General features: G+C 43.6%; 2 protein-coding genes across 9 annotated transcripts in view; both read right to left on the bottom strand.

Annotated features, from left to right (window-relative positions):
- Positions 1-8,115: 8,115 nt before the first annotated feature.
- Positions 8,116-11,999, bottom strand: BLOC1S2 (biogenesis of lysosomal organelles complex 1 subunit 2). Of its 2 annotated transcripts, none has more exons than XM_074593171.1 (5): positions 11,815-11,999; positions 10,830-10,946; positions 9,867-9,986; positions 9,274-9,378; positions 8,116-8,767 (listed from the first exon to the last, which is right to left on the bottom strand). In XM_074593171.1, the coding sequence occupies exons 1-5, from the start codon at positions 11,864-11,866 to the stop codon at positions 8,736-8,738; spliced, it is 426 nt and encodes a 141-aa protein (XP_074449272.1). In that variant the 5' UTR covers positions 11,867-11,999; the 3' UTR covers positions 8,116-8,735. The 2 variants fall into 2 exon arrangements, with proteins under 2 accessions (XP_074449272.1, XP_074449271.1); XM_074593170.1 differs by lacking the exon at positions 11,815-11,999 and adding an exon at positions 11,439-11,634.
- Positions 12,000-12,604: 605 nt separating this feature from the next.
- Positions 12,605-23,118, bottom strand: part of LOC141745430 (broad substrate specificity ATP-binding cassette transporter ABCG2-like) — a 28,938-nt gene continuing 18,424 nt past the window's right edge. For all 7 annotated transcript variants that reach the window (XM_074593167.1, XM_074593165.1, XM_074593163.1 and 4 more), the window contains 10 exons: positions 22,843-22,994; positions 21,305-21,421; positions 20,288-20,553; positions 19,669-19,751; positions 19,200-19,289; positions 17,757-17,881; positions 17,240-17,394; positions 15,771-15,860; positions 14,431-14,543; positions 12,605-13,516 (listed from right to left, as the gene is read on the bottom strand). In XM_074593167.1, coding sequence (XP_074449268.1) covers positions 13,369-13,516; positions 14,431-14,543; positions 15,771-15,860; positions 17,240-17,394; positions 17,757-17,881; positions 19,200-19,289; positions 19,669-19,751; positions 20,288-20,553; positions 21,305-21,421; positions 22,843-22,994 — 1,339 coding nt within the window. In that variant the 3' untranslated portion in view covers positions 12,605-13,368. The remainder of the gene's footprint in view (positions 13,517-14,430; positions 14,544-15,770; positions 15,861-17,239; positions 17,395-17,756; positions 17,882-19,199; positions 19,290-19,668; positions 19,752-20,287; positions 20,554-21,304; positions 21,422-22,842; positions 22,995-23,118) is intronic.

Raw genomic sequence — 23,118 nt, 5'->3', positions numbered from 1 at the left:
ACAGCTTTAGCTCCCAGGAGTCCACCATGATACACAGCGGGGCTTTGAGATTAAAGGAGGGCTAAAGCTGAGTCCTGGAAGCCTCACTTTCTTTCGCCTGCATTACAAAAAGCAGTGCGATGGACAACCAACAGCTGCTCACATTTCCTCTGGGTTAACTTGATTTAGCAACGAGTAATATTATCACCTTCTGAAGGACTAAGCATCAGATTTTAAAAAAATATAATGCTTAATGAATAGGATTTATCTCAGCAACCTTTGTTGACCACTAAACAGAAAAAACATCAGTTTAAAAAATCAACCATCATTGAAAAGCTCTACATATCTCACAAAGCCGTACTGCGCGCTCTCTCCCTGCCTGCTAGCACTCAGCATTACCCAGACTTTTTCTTCTGGTGGGACTGTACAGAGAGTGCATTCATTGCTTGCTCATGTGCAGGACTAGGTAGGGATATAAGAATTTCCTATGGCAAACCTGACACAATGTCCTGTCACTTGGACACATGAAGAAGTGGCTTTCAGACTCGATTAATCCATTCTGTGCGCTGTTGCTATTAGTTCCCAAATACCTCTCACTGAACACAAACATCTCTCTCTGTGAGCTCAAGTTTCTAAGACGTTTCTAAGAAGCTGGGAAGCAGCTACAGAAGCAGCAGCCAGCTGGGCAAGCACTAACAAAGAAAAGAACTGGCAAGTTCTCAAACCCACTAAAGGTGTCCCAAGCGAGGAATTCAGTGAAATTACCCATGAAGCAAACAAATGTGCTTGAGCACTTTCCCCATAACAAGGCAATAGCACTTGCCTGAGCTACTGTTATAAATGACATGACATACATGACATCTCATGTTATAAAACATGACATACATAGATTGATTGTATATCTGGACATTGAGGATAGATATGAGTCAACGAGATGGAGTGATCAAAGGTGAATACAAGCAGTGTGAATCAGCTGGATGTAAACTCAACTCAAATATCTCTGATTTTTTTTTGTTGAAGAGGAAAAAAATCACGGACGGAGTGCATACCAGAGCCTTATGTGCACATATATGTTACATACCCCTCGAAGGCTGCAGGAAAGGATGCCAAGACATTTGTGAATTCCCATGTAGAAGCTGCATTTAAAAGGAAAAATTATGAAAACAGTGTTTTTAACCACAGCTATCAAGGTTCTGAGTTATTCTCCCAGTTACAATTCCAAAGATACATTTTGACCTCTTGGGATGTCAGTGCTTCCTTGATCACTCCATACAGTAGCATGTTAAGCTATATATGACTGTCAAGAAGCCTAAGAGTTGAAAGTGGCTTTGTATCACACAGGATGAATTGAGGTTCACCAGCACTGCATTATCCTGTGGATGAAGCTCTCTATTGGAGTACTGATTAACACTGAAGAACTTTGGTTCTAGGACTCACCTTTCTAAGTGGATCTTCTGTTTGGCACACAAATACACCAGAGATGTTTTTCACATGGGTCATAACCGTAACTCACAATACTCGTGTGCTGTGGGATACACACGGAGCAAAGGTTCCAACTTTCTTGTGGCTGAGGGACCCAAGGAGTGTTTTCACACTTGTGCTTTTTCTTTTTCAAGCTCTATTATGGAGTATGCCTTACTTGGCTTCTTTCTTTCACTGAAGACACTCAGTCCAAGGAGCACAGCTTTTCCACTCTCTGCAATGTGTGGCCCTCTTAATAGTCACACACACACACACGCCCACACTTTGGTTACTCATTTTTTAGATCAAGATCGCAGAACTGGTTAGATTGCAGAAAGGATAGCCAACACATTTTACTGCTTAGCTCGTGAAATCTAATTTCTGTTCCAGCTGACTCCCTGCCCCAGCTTCCTGATGTGTTTCATTTGCAGTTGTCTGAAATATGACTTGAAAAGTAAAGGAAAAAACTCAAAACTCTGCACAAGGGGATTAATTCCCTAAAAATTAAACCCTCTGTCCCATGCTCACACACTGCAAGAAATAACAAGCTCTGAGAGCCATACAGGCTAATCTGAACTCTCTTCATAGGCTAAATTGTGGCCTCTTTTATAGGAAACAGCATATGATAACCACTAGAGATAGAATAAAATGATTGTGCATGCTGTAGGTTAGCAGCATGGGTAACCAGTATGGGCAGTTAAGCTTTAGCAAGGCTTTAAGTTGCAGAGTCTAGGGAACACTAGTTGTAAGAAACTTCAGCAGGCAAAAATGAATTGGTCTTTCCATTGGCTTTTGCCCTTCAGATGAAATTTGTACTCTGTACTTAGGTAAGGTAGAAAAGATTTCCTGCCATAATTCCCAGGTTAAATGCATTTTAGCATCTTTCAAAGCAACCTTTACCTTTAAATTTGAACAGCTATTCACTCTTCTCACATTGATTCTCATTTTCATTTTATATTTCTAATTGCAAACAGTTTGTACTATTTTACTGCATGGATTTCCTATATTGTGTCTGTATTGAGTTGCTACTGCCTATGCAGTACCTTTATGTAAAATTCTTTAACTTGCTATCATGTCAGAGAGATACCTGGTTTCTTTATGGCAGCTTGCCTAAACTTCCTTTGTTCATAGTCCAAGTCTTTGGAAATGAGGGAGAGAGGGAGGGAGAGCAATGGCCCCAAAAGAAAAGCAGCCCTGGCTATCTTAGGATATACTTGTCGCACTGAGATGTCATAGTAACTGGTTACTAGGGTGGAAAGCTGTGTGAGGATGCCACCACAGCCACCTGCTCACCAGGTTATAACCCGGACCTTACAAGGTCCAACAGCTACCATCTACAACAGCAAGAGACTAGGACCACTTAACGTCAGTGAGCCAAAGATCTCTCCAGATTCTGCCAGGCTTTGCTCATATACTAAATGAAACATCAGCTCTTCCCACTTCTGACTTCTCAGTTATATCCTCCCCAAAGAACAACTCTACCTAGGGAGAATCTTGCAGGAAAGTACCTGTTCCTCTGAAGAACTTTTGGGAGAGTGGCATAAGTCCTTTTCCACTGAACTCTACACCTTTGTCAATCAATCAGAGCTTATTTCACAAGGTCCATACAACACCATTGCACGTACCGAGCCCAAACATATTGTGAACATAGGACCACACTTGTTACTGAGCTGAAACAATTTACCAAAAAAGAACACAGCTTTTAAGTTACAACCACTTGACTCAGGCAAGTTATTCTTCAGCTGCAGCAAGTTTCCTATGAGGGGCAAAGGAAATGACCCAGGAGGCAGCTTCCCAGTTTCAGACATCTTCCTCCATGCTGAACAGACAAGGAGGCAGACACTGCAAACCAGCAAGAAAACGATTGTAGCTCCCAGGGGTTCCATTGCAACGTGGAACAGGAAGGGCTGAAGCTGCATCCTGGAAGCCTCGCTTTATGAAGCCTACGGTAAAAACAACAGTGCAAAGCTAACCAATAGCTGCTCTCATTTCTTCTGGGTTAGACATACTGGTTAAAAAAAATTACTCACTGCCAACAAACTCGAATTAAATGCTTTAATTTTTAAGTCTTTGGGACCTTCTTAAAGGTCAACCTTGTTCTACTGTAATATCAGAAAGCAGGGACAAACAATAATCATTAACAAACCCTGTCACACTTTCATAGTATGCTTGTCTTCTGCCTATTACTGTTGCTTCGTCCTCTGATGGGACGCTGCAAATACAACAATGTATTTGTCTTCAGGCCATTATATACACTTGTGATTAACATCCCATTGATTTCTATTGAACAGAGTTCCAGGTTAAAAAGTTTACTCCATTCTAGAAGAGTTGTTTTTCAGCTGTTGGACATGTTGCAATTTCCATTAATGATTTAAGAGTCCATTTTGAAGACTCTGGACATCTCCACAAAGTACTGCGCTGAAAGTTGGATGACTTCAGAATAACCTGTTAGTGCAGCTGAGCACCTGTCTTGAGGTGCTGGGGAAAAAAATACTCCTCTGGAACTGAATTCTTCTGTTTCTGGTTAAAGAGCTGTATTTGCTAGGCTGATTCACTCCCTGATTTATTTCAGTCCAAGTCCTCAAGAACTGCTTCAACTCTGAAGCAGCTGCATAGACTGCTTTGATGAGGTACTTTGCCCCTTGACGCTCATCTGTCAGCCCACCCTTTCCTCTGTTCTGTTCCACGTTCTTCCCTGCAAGCACCCGTTACTTTCTTATTATCTTTTCCACCAGGAGATGCTGCAGAAGAGAAGAGATAGAGATTTAGTCTCCCCCCTGTACCTCCTCTGACACTTCTCATTCCAGGAGAAATGTTTGAGCAGCAACCAAGTTGTGCCTCCATTGTTGGACTACACATTTCCCCGGTACAATGCTGTTCACACACACCTAGCTATGTCTCTTCTGTGGTGCTGCTCTCTAAGGACCTGCCATCCTTGCTGTGATTTGGATTCTACCAGTCACACAGAGGGCCCTCAGGTGGAGAAGGGAATGGTTATTCAGAGACAGAACTGAGAAAACAGCTGTCAGCTCTTGGCCTAATTGGGATGCCACCATCGCTCAATCATCCATCCATCCAGGTAATCAGTCTCTAAAATTCCTTCCAATAAAGAGTCACTTACAGGACAAGCTCCTTTTCCCATTTCTGCTTCCTGGAGGTGGGATATTCAAGAATTTATGAAAGAATCTGCTATTTCTTAGCTTTCTTACCAGAAAACACCAAGCACTTGCTGGCAATGCATGGCTAGATAGATTTCCATCTTCAGAGTTCCTGGAGGTTTTAATCTTTGTAGTTTTAAAATAGCATTGTATTTTCTTTATGTAGGAAAGCATTTTTTTCAACAAGAACAAGATCTGGCCACTTTGCCTTTACTTCATCTTGTGGAAGTTTTCTCTGCTGACACATCGCCCTCTCGTGGCCCTCCTGAAATCCTGTCAAGGAAAGACAATGAGCAGAGAAATGCCATATTTTTCTTTGAAATTTTCTATGCGTCGATCAAAAAGATTCCTAAACCTTCCAAGAGCATGCAGGGTTGCATGTGGTGAGTAGATCTCTTCATCAAGACAACTATCAAATGCACCACTGTTCTACAAAACTAGATCCGAATAGGAGCATCACTGGAGTATATTTAAACCTGTTCTTGAGCCTGCTCTTTGCCTTGCTGTAAAGATACAAACAAGAAGACACCAGGCCTCGGACTATGAAGAGGTGGGATGGGGCAGGCCAGGAAGCTCCATGAAGACTGAGCCTTCCCCAGATGAGGTAAGTAGAAGGAACATGATACAACAGTTTTATTTGCGTGTGACCGTATTTATCTATCCACTGTCACTCAGGCCCCTTGATCCCCTTCACCTTGAGTGGTGAGGAGCAATACCTGTTAACACCAGCTGCATGGATGCTGTCTTAGAGAGCACCATTCCAGTTTTAGTCCTGACACTGACAGCATCCTCTGCTTTCAGACACATCTTTGAAGATCTGAGAAGTGCTGACTAGGGCTTACAGCTAGTATGTGTGTACTGCAAAGTGGTTTTTTTTACAGTCACAAACTGCTTAATCACAAATTTCCAGTTCTCTGCTGAGCAGAAGACAAACTCTAGCCCTCATACTACTAAGACTTTGTTCTTGCTTAGCTAGCACTAGCCTATTCTTGAATGCAACCCTTTCTGCCCAAACACTCTGACAATCCTTGTATCTAACTCCTGTGTTAACTTCCTTCTGGGGTGCCATCACGTCCATAGCTGCCTTTGGCAACACAGCATGCTTCAGGCACACATGATGGAGGGAAAGTCTTGCTGCTCAGGATGAACTCGGTACCTTAACCCACCCTTAAGAAGGGTTAGGTACCTAACTGTCTCCTCTTTTCTATTAAGACGAGCAGCCCTGAAACATCCTCACTATTGTGTGCCTCCCCATGGCCTCAAGGTGAAAAGCTGCCCTACTGTGTCCAAGGCAGCCCCCTCTGGAGGTGCTAGAGCATGTAAACACAGAGAGGAGTGCCATGCCGCTGTTCTTGGCCACTTCAGGAACTTACACAGCAAGGCTGCTGTTATGATCCCTGTGACAGTGAATCCTTCTTAGTACAGAACTATGAGTTTTGGCATCCCAACTGGAAGGTGGACAGTATCTATTAAGGCAGATGGTGACTGGGATGCATCCTTAAGACAGAGCAGGATTGTCATGCATACAGTTCCACACCTAGTTTGGATCTGTGGACTCTGTCTCCCCTTGAGGGTCTGAGCATACAGTCCATGTCCAATAACTTGCAACTACATTGACAGTGTGCTACCATTAGAGCATGGAGCACGTCCGGGCCATGCTCCATTCTATGTTTAATACTTGATCTGCAGGCTATCTGCCATGAGGAGAACTTATTTGGCTTGCTGCCATGCAATAGGACAAGTCACTGGCACTCAGGGCTTGGTATTGTCCTTATCACATGGAGATGATCACAAGTCTCTAGACAGCAGATGGCCAGCATCTCCTTAAGGTGCAACTCTGTCACCCCTTCATCTTGGCCTCTGCACCTAGCTGAAGTGCAGAGTCAGCTGCATCCCTGCAGTGGAGAAACAGCACCCGCTCTTGTGCCTCTAGCACCATCTTCCCAGAAAAAGCTGGGAATTAGAGACCACTAGTACAGGAACGGAACTGGTCTTGTTTCAATCCTGAAACAACCAGTCCTGGTAAGCGTTTCAGTGGCTGTTCAGCTCTAGGTGATGTTCACGTATCCAGAACCATTTCCAACCTGATACAACTGAATAACTTTTCTGTTCTTAGGCATGGGTAGAGGCCAGGCAGGGGGCTTACAGGGGATTAGGGACTAAGCTCCCAGCCACATGCAAGTGCTATATAGAATCACAGAATGGTTTCAGTTAGAAGGGACCTTAAAGATTATCTAGTTCCAAGCCCCCTGCCATGGTTGTAATGAAAATGTGCATTCTTCCAGGGAACAGAGGAGCTCTGAGCAGCACCCTCAAGCTTTTACATTTGCAGCCAAATACCTGTGATTCTCTTCCATAATGGCAAAGAGAAAGGATGGTACTATGAAAACCACTGGTGAGTCTGGCTGAATCACATCTAGCATGAAGCACTAGAGAAGCAGGACTTTTAGATTGTCTACAACCTTGTCTTTTTGCTCTTGATGTACTACACTTCCCATCATCAGAGGTCACCAAGCAGGCCACCGTCCAGGCTGTCATTCAAATGCCAGTCTCTAGGCATGAAGATTTTAGATCTGGCTGGCTAGATTCTCTTATCCAGCAGAACTGCAAACACACCACAAATCCTGAGATCATGATGATCTGTCAGATTTTAAAACAGGCTGCTGTTCTACATCGTGTAATTTCCTGCAACACAAAAATGGTAACTCATCTGTCGGTACCTCTTCCTGTTGGGTTGCAGCATATTGCTTCGGTAACGATACTAAATGTCTGATTTGCTTTCACAGATGTAAAAGTCATCAGCAACTAACTATGGATAAAAGTAATACAGATGCAAATGGCTGGATACCTCTGGGTGACTTAACCCTGTTCTTTAGAGATGCTCATTCCAAAAAGGCCTTTCTTCATAGTGAACTCAACTCTCCCTCTTAAATCCTACACCAAGGCCATATAATACAGTATTTTTCATTTTAAACAGAGGATTTTTAAAGCGATGTTGAAGGCTCTCTAAGGTCAACTACTTCACTGCTTTTAAATAGCACCAGGGAATTGTGTCAATCTAGACTATTTACAGTGGCTGTACCCTGACTGACAGCATTACCACCTTTACCACATTGACACCTGACTAGACATTCTTCTAAACAGCCTGTAGGAAGTTTGAACTACTTCTTTCCTACATCAGCACTTGTACTATCCTCGACTGCAGCTCACTCAAAAGCCAGCTTGAACTAGTCAGGGTCAACAGGTACAGGGAAAAAAAACCAAACTTGGAATAGAAGTACCTGTTCAGTGAGAAGGCCTCTGCTAAATTAGCAATTTGGAACACTGTTAATCTAGTAAAGAAGCAGCTTTTTGCGCTGGGCATGCCTCTTCAAAAACTACTAGGATCAAAATGTGCTGGTAAAGTAGAGAAAGAATCTGCTAAGTTAACTGAGCGTGTGATAAAGCAATACATCTTGCAGTTTCACCTGAGGTCCAGATAGTCAAAGAATATAATTGCATGTTCTCTTCTATGATCTCCAGTAGTAGGAATGACTTTGTCTTTATTAACAGACCCTTCGAAAAAATAAAGACAACTTATACAATCTTTCCAACAGGAATTTGAGATTACAGAAAGACAAATGCAGCAACTTGTTTTATTGTAAATTTGTAATGACTAGTCTCTCTATTTCAAACAGATGAAGACAGATACCAAACTGAAGTGTTTTCAGTACCATGGTCATAACTCCAAAGGTCTGGGTATCTTCTCAATGCAGAGCTCCATGAAGGAAAAAATGATGTTTAGGTCCTGCTGCTACTAAGCTAAGACATCCTTACAGGTTACGGAGGGCTTTTCCTAGAGTATTTCATGTGGGACATAGGACTAACACACAGATAGTCAGTATCAACGTATGGGTTAGGGACAAGTTTCAACCTTTCACTGCAGAACAACTGAGGCAACAGAACCATTTGAGAAGAGGAAAGTATCATTCAGTCTTAAAGCCTGAATACAGCCTACTGTATTCAATAGATAGAAGTTACCAGTCTTGATGTTAGCTGTAACCAAAGCCTTGTCAACATACAGAATATCTGTTGTGCAACTGAAGCGGAGATCAGTCTGACTCATAGCCCAACTTCAACTTAAAGACTGTTGTAATTTCATCGTTTTTCCAGTTTTTTGTACTTGGCTTCTGCAGAAGGAAAAATAACAATATTTTAGGACTGGATAGGTAAAAACTTTGAATCCTGTAAGCTGCTATACATCTTAAAACTCATGTTAATTTAGAGGATGATTATTTTTTTCTAAAGTATTTAGGCAAATATAACTGTACAATAATATTTTTAAGAACCACTAATATTACTTTAAGTCAGGGGGAGTTAGGTGTCTGGATTAAACATCTGTCTTTAAAATTTGGGTCAGTGCACATTGTAAAAGAGAAATCAAGCCTCACTAATAATCTGTAGTTCAGTAATACCTGGTACTAGTCCATCTCCCTATAACTTGATAAATTTATCTTTTCCCAACACTTGCCGCTTCACATAAAATGTTTGTTGTTCAAAAGCAGGGCAACACTATTCTGCATAGGCAACTCTGCAGCTCAGACTTCTTAAATAAAGGAGTTGTTTACTTCACCTTTTTAAATCCCCTTGCAAGGGACTATGCTTCTAGGTAGTAACAGTAGAGGATAATAGTTACCAAGTTTTTTGGAATATGCATCCAATTTATACGCTGCCTGCTCGAGAGCTGCAACTTGCTCCTCAATTAGGTTGATTTGTTCCAGATATGGCTGAAGAGCAGCATCTTAAAAAAGCAGAAAAATCGTATCTGTCAGTTCTTAGTAATTCACTTCCAAGAAACAGTTCACATTTAAAACAAGAATTTCTCATTACATTCTTCAGATAAAACACTTTAAAAGCTCATTCCTTCCCCTGCTCCAGAACCAAGCATTGATGCTGATACTCATGTTCCAGAAAAGTATGAATACAGGCTAAACTCAACACAAGTAACAATACAACGTGAATCAAAACAAGTCCTATTTCATTCCTATCAGATCCAAAATTTGGGGTAAAACAACACATAAACTCAGATGTGTTTTCTCTTATGCTAGTCTATGTAGTCTATAGCTGTAAAGAAATATACAAGATTGGCATTGTATAGCAGCAAGTATATTTCAGTGAGTTTTCTTTCCTTCAGCACCTAATGGAGAGTGAAAAATCCAACTCTTAAGTGCTTCATTTCCCAAACAAGTGTACCATTCATTATGCCCCTACCCAATTTGATTTACTTACATTTTTGATTTAAATCCTTCAGATTTCTACTGATGTTTATAGCAATATCTTTCATTTCTAGGTACTTCAAGCTAGTCAGCTTATTCATGTTTTCCAAGAGTTTGTAGTCTTCACTGGTGGCTTAAAAAGAATAGAGTTTATTTTAATTAACGGGTGATGTGGTTTGAATTGGATGCACACAAGAAGACAAGCGATTTCAAACCAATAGGCAAAAAATGTAACAAGAATAGTTTAGATGGCAATTCAGGTATTAGTATAGTGCTCTACAAAAAGAGATGATGTTTTTTGAACTGTAAAAATCAACCAGACTGATGAATACTTATTCACTTGCAATTTTTTTGAGAGAAAAAATGACTAATTCCTCATATTTCTACTCTTACTCTGTCAGTTAACCACTTCTGTTTACAAAATTGATAGCACAAATCCAGACAGCAATCTGTACCATACGCCCTTCAAGCCCATGCAAATCAGTAGTGCTGTGGGGTGTTTTCAAAATTAGAGCCTATGGTATCCACTAACTTGTTGAGGAGCTTACTTTGCTCCAGTTAATGTTGCACAGCAGTTTATTGTAAAGCACAAACATCGGAAAACATGTGTATGATCATTGCTCTCACTCAGAAACAAAACAGCTGCACATGTTCCACTCTCAGTTGTGCTTCTCTTCCAGGCCTTCTTAACCTAGACCCCTTTGTTTGTTTGTTTTTCCATGTGCAAGCTTCTGCAAGACTAAAAAGATATTTTTTTTAAGTTGCTGATATCAGACTGAATTCTTTTGGAATGTATTTGTGCTCATCTGGGACTTTATTAACATGACTGTGTTGCTAGTAGTCAAACAACAAGTCAGACTTGAACTGCCAGTCTTGCTAGATATGCTCTAAATAGGTATAGTTTAGACAAGTTACACAACAGATTTCTTTAGAAGAAACAAAAAGTTACTTGCAGGTCAGTATTGCGGTGTCTTACCTGTCAGTTCACCCGTTAAATAAATGGCCATTTTGTTGAACATGTCTTTACAGAGTTCATTGATGTCTGCCTCTGCTGGTTCTTTAGCTTCCTCCGCTGTTTCAACAGCAGGCTCCTCTGATCAGGGTACAGACATTACAGGGTTAGGGGGAAGTTGGTAGGTACAGAAACACACCACAAAAATTTAATGGTCCCATTTTTTTCAAATTGACTGCAAAATTTCCATATAACTTGCCTACTTTACATTAAGGGCTAACAAACTTAGGCAGTTTCCTTAAAGCGGCATCAAGATTATTTCAAAATAATGCTTTAGGGAACCTTTAAGGGACAGACACCTGGCCTGACCACACTTGCAAACACCAGCCCCCTCCTGTGCTTAGAAAAGAAAAGAGGAATTCGAGAAGAAATTTTGAGTGACTTTGTGCACAACGCTCCTGATGTTTATTTCTAGTCACTGATTCAGAATAGGAGAACAGTTCCCCCAGCCATTTCACGAGGGGCTACAACAGATTTCCACCTGTGGAAAGCGATAATCACAGCTTTTCTCCTCCAAACCCGTTTCTACGACAACCTGCCCTCGCTCTGCTCCCCGCAGCAGCAGTTCAGCACCTCATCCTCTGCTCCTCTGCCCGACAGGCTGTTTTTCGCTCTGTCAGCACCATTTGCCGGCTCGAACTCAAAGGCCGGGCCGAGGCCCGCAGCTCCTACCGGCGAAGCGGCGGCGCAGCGGGGGTGACAGGCACGCGGGGGTAAGCCCCGGGGAGCCGCCGGCCGGCCGGCAAACATGGAGGCCCGGGCCCGCCCCGCAGCCGGCCTCCACCCCACCGCCAGAGCCCTTCCCGCCGTGGGGCGGCGGCTGCCCCGCCGGGAGCAGGCCGCGGCCTGGCAGGGCCCGGCCACCGCCACGCCGCCAAGGGGGGCGAACCCGGAGCGGGCGAACCCGGAGACAACCCCCGCGGCCCCGGCCCCGGCCGCGGCCCCTTACGCTTGGCGGGCTGCGCGCCGGCCTCGGGCAGCCCCTCCGCCGCGGTCGCCATGGCGACAGGCCCCCTCCCGCGGCGCCCGCTTCCGCCTGCGACCCCACGCAAGGCCGTGGCCCTGCCCCTCGCCGTCGCGGCGCATGCGCGGCTGCCTGCGGGCCGGGGAGGGTGGCGGCGGGGCCGGGGTAGGGGCAGGCCGGGGTCCGCTGGGCTGGGCCCGCGGCCGGCGGGGTTGGCAGCGCCCTGGCGGCCCCGGGGGTCTGTCCCCCCGCGTCGTGAGGGGCGGCCTCCCCTGCCGCGTCGAGCGGGTGGCTGATGGGCGGCAGCTTCGGCTGGGGGAAGAAGCAAGAGCAAACAGCCTCCCTCAGGGCAGAGGGAGAAAGACAAACACCGTAGATGTAAAACGTGGCACGAGTTTACTTGTCAGCAGCTGTAAAAGGCAGCGGAGCGGCACAGAAAGAGCAGATCATTTCCCCTCTTTCTAACACCACGACTGAACCATTTATTGCAGAGCACCGGAAGCCCTTTTCACGCTGCAGGTGGCTGCTGCCAGGCCGGCCCTCAGAAACAATCTCCCTTGTGTTTGATGATGTTTTCCTGTGGCTGAGCTGCACCAGCTTAAAAGCAGCTCTGCTTTTGCTAATGATGTGGTGAGGAGATAACTGCTAGCACGCTGCCTTCTGCCCTGTGGTGACTGCAGTAAGCGTTGCTATAGTTTCCACAGCAGTATCTCCACGGTCTTTTTCAGTCCATGGTGTAGTGGTGCAGCTAAGCATTAAGTCTGTCAAAAAGATCTATTACTGAGTATACAAACTTTTATTTAAAAAAAAAAAAAAAGGAATTTCTTCCCTTCTCTTAAGTAGTAAATGTATTCTTTGCAGTTGGTGGGCATGGATTTTTTTTGTTTGGTTTTTTTTTTTTTACAGTACAACAGCCTCTATTTCTCACTCTTCTTAGATGAGATGTCTTACACCACTACTGTTTAGGTTTTAATCATCAAAAGTTGTTTCTGCAAGTATCTTCCACTGAGAAACTACTAGAAGTATAACTGCTCTTTTTCGGTAAGGAGTACTCAGTCCCTGTACTTAACTCCAACTCAAATGCGTCTCCAACATGCTGTGAATGGTCTCTGTCTCTCCTCAGATGCGACGAGCACTAACAAGGGGTAACATATTGATGCATAAATGCCATCATCACCTTATACCATTTGTGATGGAGAAGTTTACATGTTCAAAGGAAAAGGTTTCCCTATGGACATTTACTGTATAAGTTGGCCAAAGAAGAATAATGCTTGCCAAGACATAGTTTGATATGTACCTAAAGAATTACAAAAATTATATTCTTACAAAAAATGATGTATGCAATGTACAGTAATGCATTTCTTCTTAAAAACCAAAATCATACAATCACATGGAGATCATGCCCCAGAAACAAGGGGACAGAGTTCCCATCTGAAGTCCAGTAAAGTGAGTTGAAATCTTTTGGCAAACTCCAGGAGGCCCTAGCAAGCTTTGCAGTTTTAAGACCGGAGAAGCTGCAGAGCAAGGCAACGCAGGAGTCTATGTGAACTTTCTCATAAACCGAAGTTTTGCGTAGGCAATGATAAGGAAGATAACAGTCATGCAGAAGAGAGCCACTATGTTTTCCCACATTGCCCAGTCAGTAGGTGCGATTCCTTGGCTGCACAGATATGCTTCACCAGAACACCTGCAGAAAAGCATGGGGGAGAAGTTTGCATTACTATGTGGTGCAAGTCTTCAGGTTGTTACTTTTATTCCTGCTCCACAAAGATTCTTCTACCCTCAACTCTGCAAAACAGGTGATGAAAATAGAGTAACTTCATAACCTATCACTAAAAAAGCTTAAGGGACAAATCTAGAGCTCTAATTCTCATCTTTTTTCAGTACTATCCTAACTGTTATTTATAGATAACTGACAATTTATGAGTAAACCTGAGAACCACATTAAACCGTGGTGAGTGCAAAAGCATTAGTTTCACACAGCAATCATTGGAGGTCCATAGCAGGAGTTTGGGGTCCAAAAGCTGCAGAAAAAATGCTCTAGCACAGTTCCCTGCAATGACCTCAGTTTGCCAGCCCTTTAGCACGTGTCATGAAATACTTGCATTGCTACAACCTAAGGTAGCAGTAGTCAAGATTTTAGATAGGGCAGTAGCACTGGCAGATAGCTACCTTGGCGCTCTGCTCTATCTGCAGGGAGCTTAATATTTACAAACAAGCTCTGAAGGGCAGGTGTGTTTCTGATCATGGGTCTGCTGCACCCCAACAACTTTGTAGCTGTCCACACATTGCATTTCCATTGCTAAATGACCCTGGGTTTGTTTTAAGAAAACTGATAAGCCAGGGCTAGGTTACCCAAAACAAAATTTAATTTAGCTCCTCTGCCTATTTTTAGGAGTAAAGTTCCATCCCTATTTCACTCTTGGATAATTGTGAAGTTTTACTATATAATCCTAAAATACGTTATTTTGGGATATATTATTGAGACTGGCCTGTGGGGGGTTATTCTGTGAATAATACAAAGATTTGAAACAGTCAGACTTCTCTTTAAGCAACCCACTACAATTCAGGCCCAAGAACCACCATGAGTTAGAAACTTACATTTCTCCTGAAGTATCGGGGGGACAACTGCCTGCATCTCCCACAGATGCTGTAACATTTGGATTCATCTCACCACAGAAGTAGAGATCTCTGTACTCATTCACTTGAAGAGCCTAGGGAAAGAGGCAGACACCAGATTTTTACAGAGTTAGCGATTTGGGGTGCTGAAACACCTTAAAGGGACTTGATTATTAGAATACACATATCACTATTCTTGGAATCGTTATGTTCAAGAGCTTTTTCTTTTGAAGCTCTTAAATCACTGCCTTTCTGAGGAACTGCTACAAGTTCTACATGCAGGATGGTTTGGTGTCTGAGTCTTTAGCTTCAAAGTTCATTTCAATGATTCAGGCATGCGTTTCTGGCTTGCCAGCTACAAGTTCCTGTTCATCCACTGTCATCTGGGTCAGTCTACTGAGCCAGAAACCATGTGGCTGCATGCAGATACCCCAGCACCAGCACACGAAGGCAGCTGGCACAGTCAGCCAAGGCAACAAGGGAAGGGTTCCCTTGCACTGGCAACTCAGGGGTCACCTCCACGTTCAGCAACACTGATAAAATATCTCAGTGATACCCAAACAGGGGAGGTCTCACATCTCCCCCTCCCTGATCCTACCTTTCTCTTCCACTGCCGGTCAACATGGTCCTGCCCACACTATCCTTCATCATCTCCAGCATTCATTTCACTCATTTTTACTCAAAAGGTAGGAAACTGTTCCTCCCAAATAGGCTTGGCCAGGATGAAGACAGGAGATGGAAGCACAACTCCCACCTTTGACAAGTGGGTGACCTGCTATGTCGAATTACTGTTTCGAGCAGCTGCACCCTTAGCTTTCTGGTATCCCAGCTTCTTATTATTCATAAATGGCAGTAAGTCATACTTCACTTCAGAGGAAGCCACACTGAAGACTGAGACCATCAGGCATTACGGTAAATCCTTTAACCACTTGGACAGTCATTAACCTCAGACCGGTCACCCAAACAGCAGCCTCTGGAGAGGCCATGCAATATTTGACTTTATCCTAAACAATAGGGATCAGCTATTCAGGCTAGGAATTAGTGCCTCACTGGACAGCTTGCTCCACTGCTGTCCAAGCAGCACTAATTTTGTGGCACAAAGGATTTGTTCAGTCTCTGAGACTTCTATCTCTCACACAGAGATTAACTTTTGCTTCCTTTTTGGGGTCAGCTTTGTTTGTTCTTCTTTTACCATGTTCGCACAAGAAAAGAAAAAACCACAATATGACTTTTAAGAGAACTTAATTTATACTCAAAACCTCTCCAGGGAGCAGCAGTGTGGCTACATTACTCACAGGAGAGCAACGCTACTTTCTACTCACAGTGAGGCCGTATCTGGGGATGCTGAAGTACTTGAGCCAGTTGAGCCAGCCCATTACGGAAGGGAGGTTTACTAAGAGGCCTGAAAAGATCTGAAATAGAACAGAATAGATTAATGAGTCACAGACTGTTTACTGCAAACAGTGCCATTCCTGCACAGATATCGGAGTTGCCCAGCAGAGGTGCACTGGGATAGACTGACCTCCTGCTGCTGTTATGCCTGTGCCTACAGGCATGAGATTCAAACCTTGCAGCAGTCCCAGGCAGCTGGCCCAACAGCACACCCAAATATTCTAGTAGATAAAAAGCTACATCCACATGTGAGCTAAGAAGCATGCGTGCTAACAAGCTCTCACTCTGGAGGACTGTCCTATGGTGGAGCTAGCCAGAGGCTAAAGAAGGATGACTGGGAGATGAGGAAGTAGAGAAACAAGAAGGAAACCATGGGGAGCCTTAAGGGCTGTTATTGTTTTGGCTCTCTCCTCTGACCTACATCTTTTAACTATGCTCACTCCTGCCTGGAACAAGGTTTGCTCTTTTACTCCTTAGAACCACTGGACTTCATAGCTAACCATGATGCTTCAGGCTGTGCTTCATCACAAGTTTTTATGTGCTTATCCTGCTGTTTTTCAGGATGTGCACATGCTGTTCCTTACACACTGTGACTTACATCAACATACATCAGCTGGCCATCATTACGCATGCCCACTTCTCACCCACAGCAAGCACTTGAAGCGATACACTCTCTTAGCTTATTGCAAATTGAAGCGTTAGGGATGTGCAGTGGGCTCAGAATATGTACGCAGACAGATACACCTGACAGAAGGTACTTTTTACTCTAAGGTAACCTGATAGGTCTCACAGTCAGGAAGTTTCATCACTAACATTATCTCTTTGAAAAAGAATTCACATCCTTCATCTATGAGTAGTCAAAATTCCTTTCTCTCTCACTTGCTGTCTTCCCTAGAAGTCCTTGAAGAACAGTATGGAAGTAATTTCTGGAACCCAAAGGCAATAATAAATTGAAATAAAGAAAGAGTATGCTCCTACTAATCCCACTGGGCAATAAAATCAATTGATACAGGTTTATTTCAAGATCTTTTTCCTTTTAAATGATCTAGTTGATCACTTAGATTTCTATTACTGGAAATGTGAGATTTTTTTTAAAATCAATTTTTGTGAGGACAATTTACAAAAAACCACCCCACTTTTTTGGGGCACACTGTTTGCAAAGCCCTGGTGGCATCACACCTACTGAATCGCACCTGAGCAATGATCTGACCCTTAGATTACAAGTTGACAGAAGTATATCATTGACTATAGTGACAATAAAATCACAGGCTTGGGGCTGACATGCTACTGGACTGTGGCTTCTCAGCCTGCTTAGGGCTGGCTCAAGCCAGTCCTCTCAGCTTGTCTCAGCTGCTTCCTCACCTCCACCAAAGGAGCCCACACATCCTGCTATACTTACAAGCATCAGGACAAAACAAATAGTGATGAGCAGATTGGCTACAGCCACCACATCCATCCCAGCACTGATAGCCAGAGACATGGCCGTGGCAGTGTAGGACACCAGTACTAGGGTCAGCATGAAGAAGAAGAATCGGCCTGCAACAGCTTGGTACCCTGTCAAAAAACAGGAAGGAAAGAGTCTAGTAAGCAACCACATTATGAATCCCAGAGAGGTACCCTTGGACTCCTATACAAGACAGGGAAAGCAGGAAGAAAGACCAAGTTTGGAGTGGGCAGGAACTATGCATGCTCCAAAGGCCCAAAGAGCCCACTGAAAGATATGCTCAAGCAGGTCCCTGTCTTTGCTGGTGTCTCTGCCCCTGCCCCAGAGTCCTCCTAAGTCATGATGCCAAGCACTTAAATCAGTCGAAGGTTCAACTAGCTTCATGTTATAGGTATAGGAATTAAACTGTGGCTAAGTCAGAAATCAAATGTGTTGGAAGATGACAGGTTCAATGAAAGCATCAATTCTTTACCAATCATCCAGTAACTGATGCATGAGAATATGATGGCTGGAGCAGTTCTCATGGGCAGCAGATCTCCTATCATCAAGGCCAGGAAGTAGGCAGACACACGGTAATATCCACTGGTGTACTGATGGCTGTGAGGACAGGAAGGAGGGGAGTTGTACAGGTTTAGAGGTTATCTAGGAAGCAGGCTCAGCTTCTGTGTCTGGTTTATCCTGATTCAGTTTCTGTTCTCTCTACCACTGACTCCTTCTCTATATGCAAGTTGCTTATTTTCCTCTATGTTATCACTTCCCACTCTGTAAAGTAAGGGCTGATCTATCTCACAGGCCCTGCAGTCATACTGAGAGCCCTCTGAGGAAAGTTGAGTGAAAGGCTACATGACTGCCAAGTAACATATTGGAAAAGAGCTCCTAAATCTCTTTTCAAAGAGAACGATCCTTAACACAAGAGCAGACTGCTGTTAACCGGAGGAACACTTCATCCACAGCTAACTCATGCAGCTGCTTCCGGGGAGGAGGAATGATACCCAACAATGGGAAAACACCTTTAGGACATCAACTCATCTCCAGTTCACAGGGCAATTAACTGTCATTACAATTGTTTTGCTGCTTAATGGAGCCCATGAAAAGATGCTTTAATTGGTGAGGTGCCAGAAGGCCCATCGACACAGCTAGTGAGCAGAGCAGACTGGCAAGAAGTGTCAGTGTTAGGGAAATTCATTCCTGAGCAGCTGTTAGGGGCAATATTAAGCTGCTCTGAACAACCTGTGGGTGGACATGTGCAGTCCAGGTACAAATCTTCAGTTTCTTCTTTACTGCACAGGATCTGTCTCTTGCCCTTTCATCCCCATGAGCTGGAGGCTATTCCAAACCACATTTTCAACATATATGTATATATACATGCATGTATATAATATATACACACACATTTACATACATATGCACACATACAAACACATATACATATAGACAGAGAGATGCGCTTGATTATTAGGGAGCTCTTGTAAGCCAGCCAGCAGGCCTCTTCATCTGAGTATCCCATGCGAAGCTTTTCCAAGAACTCTCCCTTCATCTTTGCACAGTCTTACCACTTTAGGACCATTGCAAGACGGTGTTTCAACCCTGTCAGCAAGAGGGCAGGCAGGGTTCAGTGTGTGCAGGATTCACATGCAGACTTCAAAAACAGCTTTTACCAAAAGTAGGTAGGAAAAGCACTTCGCAATAAACTGTGTCACAGCAAGCAAGTAAAAGCATTTTATTTCTCCCCTCCTTCTGCCACCTCTTAGCATTACAGCTCCCTGCTCTACAGACCAATTTAGCATTACTATTACAATCCGATGTTGCAAGGGAGCAATCAAGACTTTCTTGGAAAACATTTTGTTTAGCCTCTAAGATACTCCCGCCACCTCACTCCAGGGTATGAGACACTGTTAAGTGCCTCACTACTTACACAAATAGTTTCTTGTCTCTGATGAACAGCTCAATTGCAGAGACGCTGGAAAAACACTGATTTGTGGTGACAAAAAACAAGGATCCAACCCTAGAAGGCAAAATAGAACAGTCAAAAAGAACGAAAAGGGAAAACAGCCTAGATAAGACTGGCAGCCTCAGACATCATCATACCATCAAGTCAGTGATTTTCTATCTCTGTCCACAGAATGGAAGTATTTAATTGTGCTATTGTAATCTTAGCTGTAAAATCAGGTTTATTCCTTTATCTTCCCTTTCACATCTCCTTTGCACGTATGTGCAAGCCCGACAGAACTTAAAAGAACTCCAGCAACACCATGCTGCAGCGCACTGAGGCTTCTGAACCCAACCCTCCTTTGTGGCCCAAGTGGATCCCAAGGCCTTCCCTGTAGCTGAAACCTGTCTGCTACAGACAGAAAAATAAGCAAAGCTGTGGCTTTCCAACTTACCGATTCTGAATGCCACTTCGATCCAATTTTACACCAAAAAAGATAGCGCCCACAACCAAGGCTAGAATTATGGTCACTGCAATCTAGAATTGGAAAGAAGAAAGGGAAAAGGGAGTCCTTCAAATAAGTAAATAGAGACAAACTTCATATTAAGGCATATGCGGGGTTTAAGACTTACACCTGCCTAAAACTCTGCTTTGTGAGCCAAAGTATACCTATGACACACACAATTAAAAGCCTTATGGCAAATATTCCAGGTTTATCCTGTTCGCTTTTCTCCTTCCTCTGATCTTCTTTGGCTGAGGAAGGTTAGTAGAGACACAGTCAAAGAATAACCCAGCTTAAAATTTCAAGTGAAGGTCACCCTAGAAGCTCCCCATGTCAGCCACAGAATGAAGCATTTTTCTCCCCACTCTCCAAGTGTAGTAGTCCTTGTGCTACGAAGGAGACTTTTTTCAAAGGCAAGAAAGTTAGCTGGGCATCTCACTCCACGTAAGTGGTAGTGGCACAGGACTTCTGTTTCCTGAGCTGCCTTTGAAAACAGAAGTCTGTCCTACAAACTGCAGATTCTGGAACTGAGAGCAGAGGGAGTCTGAGACTTTTAGGAATTGTTACCTACTTGTGCAATGGAGGCTTGTGGGCTCCTGATGAGGTTTTTGAGGGAACGCTTGGACACCCAGTACAGCTGTGTGAGGAATCCATTTGCGTAGGTAATCTCATGCCCCTGCTTGGATAGTCTCTGCCTGCTTCCCCGTCCAAGCTCCACTTTCCGCAGTGCTTCCTTTGTGCTCTGATACAGGCTGGAGTTAAGATATTTCTGGTGCAGCACATCTACCACGCTGCTGTCCATGTTATCTTCTGTCACTCCATTTTCACTGCTCACCTCTGAGTAAGAAAGACAATATATGGCTTGTAATTTCCCATGAACCTTACCTTCAGACATGACCCATAAACATGCTCAGCCAGTTTGGAGGCTGAAAAAAAATAAACAAAACAAAAATGCCAGGAGAATTTGAATTGTTCAAGCCTTGGCTCTGAGCTTAAGAGGCTAGCTTGAGTGAGTGGGTTTCCTTACAGTTTCCTAGCTAATCTGCCTGTTCTCTGTGGCACAAAAATCGCCAAATTCTTAGTCATCGATGTTGAGGGAAATCAATGTCTGCTCTGATCCACTTCCCCATCTCCAAAAAGCACCATTCCCTTATAATCCTTGTTAGAGAGTTTGTTATCTAATCTAGTTCCAGTCTTTCTCACTGCCCTGTAAATCCATTACTTCTTAGCCTATCTACCCTGTCTTCTCTGCAGCAGACTCTTATGTGACTGAAAACTTCTGTCTTCTGTCAGCTGTCTCTTGAGACTAAGCAAGTCTAGTTTTTCAGTCTTTCCCACATAGGTTTTGTAAATTACTGACATTTATCACTGCTCTTCTGTATTACTGAAGGAAGAAAAAAAATCCCTTTTACAAGTTTTCCGAGCTCTCTAAAGAAGCCCAAAGCCAAGTGTATCTATTAGTAGGAAAAATAAAAAGATAATGAAGTGCCCTTAGACTGGAGGAAACTCGGAGAACAACAGCTTGCCATCACCACATACAACTTCCCTTCTACACCAGCCAACGGTGGATTTCTCCTTCACAAATTACCTTTTCCTGTGTCCACAGGTCTGTGATCTTCCTTGCTTGCTGCCACAGCAGTTGAATCACCATTTATGATATCAAGGAAGAAGTCAGCTGGATTGTTGAAGGGTTCACATTCATATCCTAAAAAAAAGAAAACCACACACCAAAAAAAACCAAAAACCACACATGCAACATGTTTGTACTGCACAGAGCACAGCTTGGAAGGTCACTCACTCTCCTACAACCCTATTATAAAAAAAACTTCACCGCTTTCCATGAGCATTAGTTTACAGCAGTAGAATGGCACAAACTTGAACATAGAAATTCCATCTAAATAAGGAGGAAGTTCTTTACTTTGAGGGTGGCAGAGCACTGGAACAGGCTGCCCAGAGAGGTGGTGGAGTCTCCATCTCTGGAGACATTCAAAACCCACCTGGATGCATTCCTGTGCAACCTGCTCTAGGTGACCCTGCTCTGGGAGGAGAGGTTGGACTAGATGATCTCCAGAGGTCCCTTCCAACCCTGACCATTCTATGATTTTGTGTAATAGACAGGATTTAGGAGACAGTGAATCTGAGGTATCTATACAGAGCTTCAAAGTTGCTTATTCTCTGTTGATTTCAGGTGAGGAGAAATCCTTAATTCGCTTTTACACAGCTCAGCATGGACAACTCTGGCCTCCTCAGTACTGTTTAACCACATCCCACTCTGAAAGACACACAGTTCCTCAACAGGGGTTGCTGGATGTCCGCCCTACAGCCTCAGATGCTTGCTCTAGAAGCACAGGTCTTGCTTGTGTTTCCTGGGTCACCAGGAAGAGGAAGGGCTGTCCAAGAGCAGCTTCTTATAATATGGTCCTAGCTATGGGATGAGGAGGCCAAAAATAAAAAAAATTTAAAAAATGCTTATTCTATAGCATTCCTGCGAGAAAGGAAGTGAGGTGGGATACTAGGAGGAGGAGGAGTGAGATTGGTTAAAGCATCTCCCTTAAAGCCAGGGAAAGCTTACAATCCAACATGTCCACAGCTGCATCTAGACTAGACTGGGAATTCACTCTGCATTCTCTGTCCATTATAGCCATAAACCCTCACCCTGCTTTCTTGGAGCAGGGGCAGCCACCCAAGAGTGCAATTATTAACCCATCTTAAGACACACCATGATTTTGTCCTCTCAGTCACCCACCTGCTTTCAGACTACAGCAGGATTCTTCAATCGGCCCCTACGGATGGCCGCCAGTCTGCAGGCTGTGGTTCAAAACCCACTGGGTCTGCCACCTAGGCCTGGTAGAACTACAAGCATCATCTTGTCTATTGTGCATCATGCTGCTAGATATCCAAGCAGTTTTTGTCCTGATGCAAGGCAAAACAAAGGCAGCAGAGCACCATACCCTGTGTTGTCTGAAAAACTTCATTTTTATCATTTTGATTTTTTTCCTGTTCTAACATGACACTGTTCAGACTGTTTGCGTACAGCCTCTAGTAGTCTAGAGATAAAACAGCCCAGGACTGTTATCCAGTGCCAGGATAAACTCATTAGCCAGACTCTTGGCACAGAAGACTTACCAATAGAACTAAAGTATTCCAGGGCCTGCTTTGCAGGACCATGGTACAGGACTTTTCCCAAAGCTAGTAATGTCAGACTGTCAAACAGCTTGAATATGGAATAGCGGGGCTGATGGATGGAAAATATGATGGTTCGCCCTCTTCTTGAGAGCCTGAAATAGAAACAAACATCTCTCAAATACACAGCACTTCGCATTTCAGAAAGGTCATGTTAACCCAAGCAAAAAATAAATATCCAAATCCAAGACAATTACTTGTTAACTTCTCAGGGTCTCA

This window comes from Larus michahellis, chromosome 6 (genome assembly GCF_964199755.1).
Source record: "Larus michahellis chromosome 6, bLarMic1.1, whole genome shotgun sequence".
NCBI lineage: Eukaryota > Metazoa > Chordata > Aves > Charadriiformes > Laridae > Larus > Larus michahellis.
The sequence above is the reverse complement of the archived record's forward strand: the minus strand, read 5'-3'. Positions and strand labels throughout refer to the sequence as shown.

Excerpts from the sequence above, each read along its gene's own strand:
- BLOC1S2 (XM_074593171.1), bottom strand. The coding sequence starts at position 11,866 with ATGGCGACCGCGGCGGAGGGGCTGCCCGAGGCCGGCGCGCAGCCCGCC. Across the intron at positions 10,947-11,814 it reads CGGCGCGCAGCCCGCCAAGC|AGGAGCCTGCTGTTGAAACA; the intron begins GTAAGGGGCCGC and ends TACCCTGATCAG. Across the intron at positions 9,379-9,866 it reads GAAGGATTTAAATCAAAAAT|ATGCTGCTCTTCAGCCATAT; the intron begins GTAAGTAAATCA and ends TGCTTTTTTAAG.